Source organism: Budorcas taxicolor, chromosome 23, assembly GCF_023091745.1.
Source record: "Budorcas taxicolor isolate Tak-1 chromosome 23, Takin1.1, whole genome shotgun sequence".
Taxonomy (NCBI): Eukaryota; Metazoa; Chordata; class Mammalia; order Artiodactyla; family Bovidae; genus Budorcas; species Budorcas taxicolor.
In genome coordinates, this window is record NC_068932.1 from 36,559,367 (window position 1) to 36,572,781 (window position 13,415).

Consider the following 13,415-nt stretch of genomic DNA (forward strand, 5'->3'; position numbering starts at 1 on the left):
CTATAGCCTACCAGGCTTCCCGGTCCATGGAGTTTTCCAGGCAAGAGTATTGGAGTCAGTTGCCATTTCCTTCTCCGGGGATCTTCCTAACCCAGGGATCGAACCCAGGTCTCCCACATTGCAGGCAGACACTTTCCCATCTGAGCCACCTGGGAAGCCCCTAAGTCTTCCTCCAGTGGAGCCTCAAATGCCTCCTTGGATGGGCCTCCTCTCTGTTGTCCAGGCTTTTGTCTCCCACAGAGCTGCTGCAGGGCCCTCATCACAGGAGGCAGAGCCACTCTGGGCCGTGGCCAGCCACGCCCCCTCCCCCCCACCTTGGCTGAAGCTGACCGGCCCCTGCAGCCGCTGCGATGTTGCTACATCCACTTGGAAGGTGTGGTGCCACCTCCTGCTGGCACAGGTGCTGCCCGTGCTGGTGCCACCGCCACCGCCAGTGCTGGTGCCACCGCCCCCACGCAAGTGCCACCAACACTGCCAGCGCCGGGCTCACCGCCTCTGCTGCCGCCGCCGTCATATCACTGGAGCCACCACCATGTCGCTGGGTCATCACCGTGAGCAGCTGGGCCGGCGCCCCCCTGCTCTCAGAACGGGAGGTACATGGGACAGCGAGGGGCTTCTGTCATTCGCTCAAGCCTGGGCTATAGGCAGGTGAGGGACAGACTGAGTGACATCAAAGAAAAGAAAAGAAAGTGAAGTCGCTCAGTCGTGTCCAACTCTTTGCAACCCCATGGACTGTAGCCCACCAGGCTCCTCCATCCATGGAATTTTCCAAGCAAGAGTACTGGAGTGGGTTGCCATGTCCTTCTCCAGGGGATCTTCCTGGGCCAGGGTCTCCTGTATTGCAGGCAGAGGCTTTACCGTCTGAGCCACCAGGGAAGCCTGAGTGACATCACGACATACTCAAAATGACCTTCTCTTCTGAGAGAAGCATCACTCTGCCCTACCTTTGGGGTTTCCTGGGAGATGACCAGTTCCTCATGCAAACAGTTTCCTGGAAAACTCAACTCATGTTCCTGATATCTCCACATCCCATGGAGAAACAGTGGAAGCCAAGCTGAGACCTGCTTCATCCCCTCCCCTTCCAGCTGATGCACAGACACCGAGACACATGTTTGTGGCTCATCTTTCAAAATCCACAGGACCTCATGGTATGCATCTGTGACCTCATTTACCCTTGACTTTGCCTTGGTTCCCTTTCAGTCCTTTTTCTTGGGTGTATCATTCTTATTATTATATTACATGTATGTCTAAAAAAGTCCCTTTTCAAGACAGGAGAGATTACAGAAACAAAAAGAAATTGAATGAAGAGCAGGAATGAAAACTTACACGCACATATTTGTAAAAGGAAAGCCCATTTCTAAATTTGGTGTGCTTCAATGGGAGTTCTTTCTGAAGAATTCAAATAAGCAGAAATTCTTGGCCAAGTGACTTGGTGCATGCATGCTCATTCGCTCAGTCATGTCCAACTCTTTGTGACCCCATGGACCCCAGAGGCCCACCAGGGTCCTCTGTCCATGGGATTTTCCAGGCAAGAATACTGGAGTGGGCTGCCATGCCCTCTTCCAGGGGATCTTCCTCATCCAGGGATCGAACCCATAACCCCTGCATCTCCTTCACTGCAGGAAGATTCTTTATTGCTGAGTCACTGCAGAAGCCCAAATGACTTGGTAGTTCCATGTGAAAAACGAGGCTCTCTCAGGAAGCCTTACAGAACATGAAATACAGAACAACTGTTCATTCCTTGTCCTCTGTAGACAGACATGAAGAACACTGCTGTGCATGGCTGATCCTGGGCAAAGCTGGCCTTCAGGGCCCCAACCTCCTTGACCTTATAGCACCTTCAGCCTAGCCTAGAACTCCTTCCTTAAAAGAGGCTCTCGTTAAGCCCTGGGTAGACCACAAGAGACAATTCATGTCTCTGCCACGTGCTGGCCCTATGCTAAGCACCACAACATCAAGTGATTTAATAACAGCGTCACCACCCTCCAGGGCCTCACCATCCAGAGAGGAGAAAACTGAAACCACACACCCAGGCTTATCAGCATGGCAGCCACTTATAATGGGAGGCAGCGTACATGGGTGGTTCTAGGTGAACGGTGGTTAGTGCACGTGCTCCAGTCCTCTTTCACGCACCTTAAACATGCATCTTGAGTGTCCTCATCAGTAGTGAGCACCTACCTACAACAGCAAAAGCACGTACACTTAGCTGGCAAACAGAAGGCCGACAATAAAAGGGAACTTGTACCATGATGCTTTTGAACTGTGGTGTTGGAGAAGACTCTTGAGAGTCCCTTGGACTGCAAGGAGATCCAACCAGTCCATCCTAAAGGAGATCAGTCCTGGGTGTTCACAGGAAGGACTGATGTTGAAGCTGAAACTCCAATACTTTGGCCACCTGGTGTGAAGAGCTGACTCATTTGAAAAGACCCTGATGCTGGGAAAGACTGAGGGCAGGAGGAGAAGGGGACAACAGAGGATGAGATGGTTGGATGGCATCACAGACTCAATAGACATGGGTTTGGGTGGACTCCGGGAGTTGGTGATGGACAGGGAGGCCTGGCATGCTGCAGTTCATGGGGTCGCAAAGAGTCAGACATGACTGAGTGACTGAACTGAACTGAACTGAACCATGATTACACTCTGATTACTGAGAAGAATGTGAGACTCTGCAGGGGGATACAAAAGAGAGAAAGGTCAATCTAACATGGGGGTGCCAGGAGAAGCTTGGTGGAGGACATGGCACAGTGAGTAGGTGGTTTGACAGGCAAACAAGGTGGAGAAAGGCATTCTAAGGATAAAGAAGAATCTGTTCAAAGGCCCTGAGCCTTGAAACATCCTGATATGTCGATAGAACTGCCAGTACGTCAGGACGACCAGAGTAAAAGTTTAAGGTCAAAGAAAACAATGGAAAAACAAAATCAGATTTGCCTTTCAGAAAGGCTTAGGTAATATCGGTGCGTGCTAAGTTGCTTCAGTTCTCTGCAACCCCTTGGAGTGTAGCCCACCAGGCTCCTCTGTTCGTGGGCAAGAATACTGGAGTGTGTTGTCATTTCCTTCTCCAGGGGATCGTCCCGACCCATGGATTGAACTTGCATCTCTTATGTCTCCTGCATTGGCAGGTGGGTTCTTTACCACTAGTGCCACTTGGGAAGCCCCAGATACAGCTGAACATAATTCCAGTTTTCCAGGGTCGCCACTGTAATGATCAGTTATCATGCATACAGTCGGGAGATATTAATGCCAGAGGACTTCTTGTAATTCACACGTTCTTTCCTCTGTTGGCAAGTTCTCGAAAGAGTTTTCTGTTTCAGTTTTAGTAACTAATTCGCTTCTTGTTCCATTGCTGGTTTAGTGGCTGCATTAGGTTTTCTTTACCACTAATATCCAACAGAATGATTTTTAAATGCTCATCTTCCTAACCACAAGGCCAGTCTTAAGTGGCCACTTCCTGAGCGTTCAGTAAAAGCCAGAGCAATCAGTTGGCCTCAGAGGACACACCCAGCCACAGTGGTCTTGCAGATCAGGACTTGAGACAGAGGCAGATACGGGAGGCAAAGCACAGACAAGGGTCAGTACTGGGGCCAGAAGTGGAACCACATCCCAGGATAGAAGCGGTACAAGGAAACACAGGAAGCTGCTGAAGAAAAGGAAAAACAGCATGTGCTGCGGCACAACATGGATGGACAAAAATGCAAAGTGGATCTTTTAAGGGAATTTAGTGACAAAGGGGGCTTCCCTGATGGCTCAGATGGAAAAAAATTCACCTGCAACGCAGGACACCTGGCTTCGATCCCTAAGTCGGGAAGATCCCTTGGAGGACGGCATGGCAACCCCCTCCAGTATTCTTGCCTGGAGAATTCCATGAATAGAGGAGGCTGGCGGGCTACAGTCCATGGGGGCTGCAGAGAGTCAGACACGACTGAGTGACTAACACTTTCACTTTTTCTTTTTTCAGTGACAAAGGTGCTCCCTGGAGGGAAAGTGGGAGACAGGCAACTAAACTGGTTGAAAATGTCTAGATTCATCTGCTCATTCACCATTCATGAGGTCAGCCTATTAGTCAAGTCCATTAATTCTCTTTGTTCAAATATGTCCTGGGTATTGAGAAAATAGCTTAACACCACAGAACAGCACATGGTCTCCAACCGAGAAGAACCCGGGACAGCGGGGAGGGAACTTCGCACCATCCAGCACCTGATATATGCCAGATATCGCCCTGGGTGTGCTCAGTACACTGTCTCCTTTATTTTCACAGCACTCCTTGATAAAACCAATAGACAGTCTGTTTTTTCTGGCTCTACTTCTCACTATCCCACGTTAGAGAAAACAGGGGCAGCAGGTGGGAAAGGCATCATTGTGTGACGAAAAGAAGCTGCAAACTTAAAGTTTCAGACACCCATCACCCAAATCTCCCATCTCCTTCTTAGAACTGCAATCCTGGGGTCTGGTCTTAGATTTTCATAAGCATGGCTTTTTTCAGTTCACATTTTCCCCTTTAACACAGCACTGCTCCCAAAACCCTATGTATTAATCCAGTCATTCCTTGTCTACTAGGCCTGCTAATAGGCTCAGTTAGTGTGTGTGTGTGTGTGTGTGTTCCTGCGCACACACTCAAGTGCTAGTAGGTTGAATTCAGGCACAAATCGGCCAGGGTGTCAACTCCAAATTCTAGACACTGATGTCCTATCACTGTTACTGGACGGCCTTTTTGTGTCATAGTTGCTGTAGCCCAGGGCCCCAGCACCAGTGGTATTTTGCTTGATTTCAGTTGTTAAAAAAAAAAAGGAAAGAAAAAACAAAAAATAAGATAATCATATCACCCCATCATTTGGCACATCAACTTAGTACATATTTCACAGTCAACTAATAAATTCAAACAGCACCGTAGAAACAATGTAAGTAAGCATGAGAAATAGCAGGATCTCTATCAATCACTCTTTGCTTCTCAGTGATTTTTCTCCTGGAAAATCAAGTAATAAATTATTTATTCAGCTCCTACTATGTGCCAGGTTCTCTATATCCAGTGGAACATGTTAGGGTTTTTCACTGTTGTCTTTTCTTCAGTGAAAGGTTAAAGGCATTGATTAAAGCACTGATGCTTTAGCTGTTTTCTCCTCAAGGAATTTTATTATTATGAATGTCTTCAGAAGCTTAATGCTTTGATGGCTATGCAGAGCTTTCTGGGTCTTTTTCGCTTTGTTTTGTTTTCTTCTACTATTGTTTTTCACCTAAAACTTTTCTTTCCCTACCCTCTGATTTTTTAGGGAGAAAAAAATATCTAGCATCTGGGGTCTGAGACCACTTGAAATGTCTGGGCTGAGGATTGCTAATGACCTCCCAGAGATAACCCAAACTGCTGATTTAGCAAAGCCCATTCTTGACCTTGACACAAGACAAGACAGGCAAAGGGGAAGGACTTGGGAGGGAGCCCTGAAAGAAAAAGGATCATAGAAGCGCTCAGATCTCGCCAGGCCCCCTCCCCCATTCAGCAAACACCTGGCTGAGTTGGAAAACATGACCGGCCCAACCTTCCTATTGGCATCAATTGAAGCTGTCAGCTCCCGGCTTGTCACCAGTTGCACTGGGAGGCCCCGGGCAGCCACAAGAGGCCTAATTAGGCAGAAATGACACTTCTACAACTGACCTGCCAGGACCTTTGGCAAACCATTTAACATCATTAGTTAACATTTTTTAAAAGTGTGAATGTAAATGAACAGCCAGCGGCTTTCAATGGAGTTTGTCGGTGGCATCTCTCCCCCCTTCCCTGCTCACTCTTTCTCTTGTTACATGAATAGTCCGCTTGTTTTCTCCAGAATTGGGTGGGGTGGGGGGGTGGTGCACTGGGGAAGAAGGAAGAAGAGGACCAGTCCTCTGAGAGGAGAGACGTGTTAAAGCATAAACAAGCTTGGCTGAGGGGAGAGACCATCTCTTCCTGCCTTAGCCCAGTGCCTGGAGAGCAGGAGGCCGGCATACGCCAGGCAGGCTACATGGAGGTCAAGTCCCGCTCCACAAGCCCTGCTTGTGAGCATGGACCCCGACCACCCTGGGCTTCGGGTAGGTGGGAAATGACTTCATGAGCCAAGTGCCTGAGATCCTCTTTCTCTCACACCTCTCACAACGTGTTGGGATTCTGAACAAGCCACTCTGAGCAAGCCACGATTTAGCAAATACCTTAGGACAACGTGCGCACATATGTACAAGTACCTCGTCCCTCTCTAAAGGAATGGCGTGCTGGGGGTGACCACTTCAGATGCGCTTGATACTTACACACATCAGCTCATTTCCTACCTGAAGCGGTCATCTCCCACCTGGAATCACACTTCATTTTGTTCTTTGCTGTACACCCACAGAATCTGTATACGCCAACACTCTCCATCTGTAGGAGGGGGAAGAGAGTTACACTGTGAACACATCACTTTGGGTGCCTCCAGGCTGCTCTCAAACTGTGTGCTCAGGGGGCCAGACAGGCTGAGAGGCAGCCCAGGGTAGAAGGGAAGCCACCGTTTGTGGGGGAGAGGGCAGGGGAGCAGTTGCTGTGGGCCTTTGACTTACCACCTATTCCTTGTGGGACCCTGGGCAAGGTGCTTTGCCCTGAATCTCAGATGTTTTCATCTGTAAGATAGAGATAATGCCTTACTACTTCAAGTGAGGGGGAAAAAAAACAACATGGAAATATCATGAGAACTGGAAAGTGGTGGGTGAAAGTAAGGAGTTCGGACGCTTAGGAGCTGCCAAAATCGAGGTTCTCATCTACCATTTGGGGATTCCCTGGTGGCTCAGAGGGTAAAGCATCTGCCTGCAATGCCGGAGACCCGGGTTCGATCCTTGGGTTGGGAAGATCCCCTGGAGAAGGAAATAGCAACCCACTCCAGTATTCTTGCCTGGAGAATCCCATGGACAGAGGAGCCTGGCGGGCTACAGTCCATGGAGTTGCAAAGAGTCGGACACGACTGAGCGACTTCACTCATCTATCATTTATCTTGGAGATTTGAAATTGCCAGTCTGTCCTCTGGACTCCCAAGGCAGGCTCCACAAAGCCACAGCACCACCAGCACCTCCCAGGTCCCTCCCTACCCCACCTCCGCTTCTGCCTATTCTCAAAAGGGCTGCAAGTATCCAGTTAGCCCCAAAGTTGTTAATTTTTTCCTTAAGATGTTATGGAAAAATCCCAACGAACTTTTGGGCCAACCCAGTACTATACAGAAAAGTGCATGGGTGCAAAACAAATGCGGCTGTATCAGCCACTTCGTCTCTCTGCTGGATCCTTAAACAGTACAAGAAGGGGAGCACAGTCTTGTTCATGTCTGGGTTTCCAAGAGCCCCAAGGACAGTGGTAGGTACACAGCTGTTTGCTGTTTAGTCCTTCAGTCGAGTGCAATTCTTTTGTCACCCTGGTGGACTGGGGCCTGCCAGATTCCTCTGTCCATGGGATTTGGCAGGCAAGAATACTGGAGTGGGTTGCCATTTCCTCCTCCAGCGGACGTTCCTGACTGGGGGATCGAACCCACATTTCATCTTCTGCACTGAAGGCAGATTCTTGACCGTGAAGCCCTCAGGGAAGGTACTCAGAAGATGCACAAAAAACGTCTGCTAAGCTGAAACGCAATTGCCCTGTCCAGACCTGTGCTTAGGGCAGCCAGGATGCGTGCGCTTTAGAAAGGCGGCAGAGACCATCAGTATTACTTGTCCCTGAATTAAAGACGAGTAAAATCAAGCGGGCAGCAGCAGCGTGTGATGGAGAATGCCTGTAAGTAGTCATGAGAGAGGAGCGAAAGAAAACAATCTTAGTTTTGGGGCGGAAAGCGAAAGAAAATACGGGGGAAAATGTCCTTAATAACAGTAAATGGGAAAGGGAGAGAGCAGCTCGTCGTGATGGAGCATTTAGTGCTTTTAAGCTAAATACCTCAGCATATTAAGCAAATAGAGAAAAGCCGGCTAGTGGATGTCAGCAAATTGAACCGACGGGTGCGCAGGAAGCCAATAGGAGGTGGCTGGCGGTGACCCCTTTCCCCATCACGTGCCTGCTCCGCGCCGGCTTGTTTGGTGTTGCTTAGTCCCTCCAGCTGCGGAGCTTATTGAAAAGCTCTCGCTCCCTGCCTGGTTTTGGCACATTTTCTGCAGGTGCCTCCTACTGCGGCCACAATGGGCTGCTAGGGAGGTTTAGACCTGTCAACAGCGACCGGGGAGGGGGTGCGGGGGGTGGCTGTGGGGGAAGCACGGCCATTGTCTTAAAGGGCCAGCGACATTGTGCGCCGCCGCCGCGGAGCCCGCAGCCCCGCACCTGCTAATGAGACGAGTCCTTTTCTCCCGCTCTCTCTTTCTCTCTTTAATGATTTAACTTGATCGCTTTGGTTCCTTTCTGGAAGGGGAATTGCTCCATTGATCATATAAAGTAATTGCCCGTAAAACATGGCTCTGCAACGACTGCTACTTCCCTGGCTGAAAATGTCACAGCAATTGAAAAGCTCTTAGCCCAGTTCAAGAATGGGGTTGCTCAAGAGAACAATCTTTGCATAGGTTCCCGCCGCCCCCTCCCCGCGCTGGCGTGTCGCGAAAGTTACAAGTTTTGGGTGCGCTCTGTGGATCTGTAGGACAATTTCCCTTCCCTGTAGCGAAGCATGATTTTGCCTGAGACTGTGGGAGACGACCCACATTGAGCTAAAAACAGCCTCAACCTGAATACTGGATATATTCGTTGAAGCCCAAGAAACTGTTTTCTGATTCACCCCTGGGCTTTCTTTTTTCAGAATCCCTGAATTCCGGCGCGGGGGGCACCGGGGGGGTGTGACGCCCACGTGGGTCGAGCTGATTGAGGAGAGCATTCTTCCTCAGTTCCTGTCACCTAGGAAGACAGTCTCTCTGTCTAGGGGTAGCAGGGGCCTTTGCTTGGAAAGAGGAATCGATTTTCTAATTGCTTAAGATTTGCTGATTTTTTCCAGAACTATCACTTGGCGGCAGCAGTGACACGCTGTGGGAACGGGGACCACACACTTAAGGAGTTTTCATAAATAACTTTATTAGCCATTGCTGCACCGATGTAAGGGAGTAATTCACCTGGGGAAAAATTACTTTGTCATAGGCATGAAGCTGCAAGCGAAATAAACAGTGGTTTGTGATGGTTTCATTTTCCTCTGACAAGTGAAAGCTTAAGTTTGTATCTGAATAAGAGAGAGAGAGAGAGAGGGTTATTTTCCCCCCCAGTTGGTGGGAAGCACCACTTGCTAAATGAGATGCTGCCGAGTTACTAATTTGGGAACCAAGCTTCAGGTGAATCACCTTCCAACTGGATGAGCCATAAATATTTTTTGTAGCTGATGAAGGGCAGAAGACATGCTTGTTATTGCACTTAAAAAAAAAAAAAGGCAAAAACATCTGCCTGCTTACTTGAAAGAGTATAGGGAACTTGGCTATAAAAAGGTCATTTTAACGCAGCTGTGTATAACGGACTTTTGGACTCAGAGGGAGAGGGAGAGGGTGGGATGATATGGGAGAATGGCATTCTATCATGTATACTATCATGTAAGAATTGAATCGCCAGTCTATGTCTGACGCAGGATACAGCATGCTTGGGGCTGGTGCATGGGGATGACCCACAGAGATGTTATGGGGAGGGAGGTGGGAGGGGGGTTCATGTTTGGGAACACATGTAAGAATTAAAGATTTTAAAATTAAAAAAATTAAAAACTTAATACTAAAAATAAATAAATAAATAAAAATAAATAAAAGTATAAATCTGAAGAAAGCCATAGAACTTTTTACATCTAAACCCTCTAAAAGGTCGTGGTACAAGCTTCATAACTATAAACAGGTACAACACTTTTTTCTTGGAATTTTGGGTTTTAGACTTTTAAATTTTTTAATATTGTCGGAATATACATGATACCAGGGCAATTACACATATTATACCAAAATACACTATATATATAATAAAAGCTGTTTTCCCTTTATCTACACATATGATGAAGAAAATCTTAAAACTCTTTACGTTTAAACCCATTAAATAAACTGATTCCTGCATAAAAAGAATTACGTTCATCAATCAATCTTTCATCAGCAACAGGAATTTTTTTTTCCTATGTGCTTATTATAAGGGAAGATCTTTTTCTTTTTGGGGGGAGGGAGATCTGTAAAATGAGGGAGTGGACGTTCTGCCCAGCTCTGTGATTTACCTATTTATAAGAATGATTCCTATCATGGCAAATAGTGAGATGAACACTAAACATGATCACAGTTATTTCTAGCCGCTCTCCCTATTAGACAGGCAGTCAAGACAAGAGGACAAGTGGGTTGAGTTAAGGCCCTGAGGCCAAGACCAGATCCCAGATATGTAAAGCATAGCAGGAGCAGAATAGTGATGGGAAGGTGGCGTTCACGGTGGGGGCGGGGTGGGGTGGGAGGGTGGCTGGCCTGCGGCTGATGCCCTGCCCGGCGTCCTCTATGTGAACTCCTGGAGCGGGAGCCTGTATGGACCCTATTGACACTGGTTCACCATATTTCTGGAAGGGGGAAGAGAAAGAATATTTGAAACGGAAGAAAATAAGCCAAACCAGCGCATCATCAGGGAATGAATATAAAATCTGCCCGAAGCCAGGACTGGTTTCACTTTTGCATCTTCCTGCAAGAGGTCTGCATAGAATTCCAAAGTTCAGAGACAACAAAACGGGGCTGCACGTCCTATTCCTCATGTAGATCTTCACAGCACATGTTAAACCACCTGACTTTACAAAGTAGAACTTAACCTTGGGTTACATGTGTTTGAACTTCATACTAAAGAGAGTTTGTCGAGATGTTTGGCATGTGTTTGTTTGTTTTGCTTTTTGGTTTGGGCAGGGGTTGTTTCTTTTGTTTTTAGCCGTGCCATGCAGCTTCTGAGATCTTAATTCCCCAACCAGGGACGGAACCTGGGCCTCTACAGTCAAGGTGCAGAGTCCTAACCACTGGACTGCCAGGGAATTCCCAGACTCATGTTTAAAAAGAAAAAAAGAAAAAAGAATGCATTTTAAGGTGCTATATCATCTCTATGTCTATGCACACCTATCCAATGAAAGGTGCATGCTTATTGTTCTGAAAGGGAAGACCTAACATGCTTCATAATCAGATTCTGTAAATTTACTTTCGCAATGAAAGCCACAGGCTTCTCAGCCTGAGCCCTTTATTTACTCAGTGTTCACGGATTACATCCACTAAAAGTTAACACACAGAAATGTTAAGACCCTTTGTGCTTAAATAAAAAGTTAACACCAGGCAGTTGGGTAACAGTACCTGTTGAAATGTTTGTATTCTCTATATAAGGTATGCTTGCTTTCCAGTTAGAAAAGGATGTCAATTTGAAACTTGCTTTATAGTTCCTGAATTAATATAGAACCACCAGCTAAGAAAAGAAAAAGATTTTACTCTTTTATCCCTTGGTTCAATGCATGGATCATCCAGAGAGACACTTCAGCTGCAGTTTTTCATGACTAAGTCAGACATCACAGATGCTATACAAGCAGGGACTTCCCTCCCCCATGAAAAGCTCGAGCCTACTTTTCTTGTGCCTTACAATTTCCTTGCTGCAAAGTTTCCTTCCTTTCAAAAGTCAGAAAGCATTAAGTGCTCCCATACTGGTTTTCTCCAGTTTGTTTGATACAGGCCCCTTTCCTCCCATCATATTCTTTCAGACTTATAGCTTATTACAAAATATCTACTGGAAATAGACACACATTAGTCATCAACACAAGTATGACGCACCCACGGGACTAGTTTATTAAAAAACACTAAAATTTTAGCTATGCGTTTTGTCAAAAATGGATGAGATAGGATGGGATGAAGTGTACAGTTCTAAAGTCTAAATTTGGAGAGCAAGGTGAGTTGCTCATAAACATAAAAATCATGTAGGCTGACTCAGAGGTGGCAGCTGAGCCTTTACCCCAGAGGGTATAGGCATGTGTGTGTGTGTGCGTGTGTGTGTGTGTGTGATGGTCTCTGGTCCACCAGCCAGGGTCTGGTTTTATGTCAAGTAGGGTAGTATATTTTTATCTTAGCATCAGGGCTGGGAAAAGAGTGTGAAAAGTTCAAGGCATCCCCTGGTGAGTCACAGTCAAACCCAGGCAACAGACACAGGGGAAGGTAAAATGGTTATCTTTCTAGTTAAGAAAAAAACACACGTGGTGATTCCTTTCGTTCTCATAGGACAAATAACACTTGGAGACAAAAAGTCTATTGCAAATATAAATGAAAAGAGAGTTATACTTTTGAATTCTTCATTTTGATTGCATTTTTGCTTTTTTAGATTTGTAATTATCCTCCAAAAAAGAAAACTAATTTTCTAACATTAGGCTTATGAGAAATATACAGAAAACAATATTAATTGGATATCTGTATGTTTATATTTTTCTATCAATGGTCATAGTTAAGAATTCAAAATGACTGTTTTCAGTAAAGTAATAAATGATACATAGGACAATATTCATTCTAAGCTTATAAATTGATAACTACTTTACCTATTTCAAATATCATACATTAAAAGCTTTATTTTTGTTCTTATGCTATAAAACATACTCTTTGATTCTTACCCTACAAAAGACAGCCTTTGATTTTGTATACTCAGAACAAGCACAGAAATTTTATTTTTCCCTTATATCCTGTCAGCTTGGCTATAAAGAAAAGAAAGCAGTTATGATTAGGCAACCAAAGTTCAGGTCAAATCCACAAGTGAATAAAAATTCTAGTAAGGGCTGGCATGGAATAATTTTATACCCCCAAAAAAGAAATCTGGTACTAGTTCTCTCAAACAGGGACTCTAATTTTAAAATTTTAGAGGTAGAAAAATTTAGAAGGTACAGACATCTACAGTTAACTGAGATGGCTCTTCTCTGTGAAATTCCCTGCCTCGTGAGTTCATTTCACAATCTTCTTCATTTTCAAATTCCCAGAAAGGTCACACAAATATATGGCCGTGAACTTTGGGAGAGATGCTTCCTTAGAAAAGCTCAGGGACATATTAAGTCACTCTGTTGGTCATAAATGAACTCACATTCTTACAACAGTCTAACAGTAGCCTTTGAACAAGTGCAGCTCCTTCTGGGAGCCGAGGAGAGGGTGGACCCTGGATTACTCTCAATCCTGCTTTTGGCCGCATCTCTGCACACAAAAAGAAATGGACACCAGTGGGCACCCTGATACTTCTATTCCAAACCTTACTTTAGCCTCAATTACTTATTTCAAATGCAAATACCATCATACAAAATCACCTAATACACCTCAGCTCTTTATTTTTGTCCGAGTATTACTGTGTTAGATTCTCTCGTATGTTTCTTTTCCTTCTTTCCCCAATTGTATAGCATTTAAAATATGCTTATGCTGACTATAGCCCAAGACAAAGATAGGCATCACTAATGATGTATTAAAATTCCTTCCATTTTAGAAATAATATT

At 45.8% G+C, this 13,415-nt stretch overlaps 1 protein-coding gene across 1 annotated transcript in view; it reads right to left on the minus strand.

Moving 5' to 3' along the window:
- The window catches only part of HSPA12A (heat shock protein family A (Hsp70) member 12A), a 158,928-nt gene extending 152,552 nt beyond the window's left edge, over positions 1-6,376 (minus strand). Inside the window, exon 1 of the mRNA XM_052661028.1 lies at positions 6,289-6,376. Coding sequence (XP_052516988.1) covers positions 6,289-6,376 — 88 coding nt within the window. The remainder of the gene's footprint in view (positions 1-6,288) is intronic.
- Positions 6,377-13,415: the final 7,039 nt, after the last annotated feature.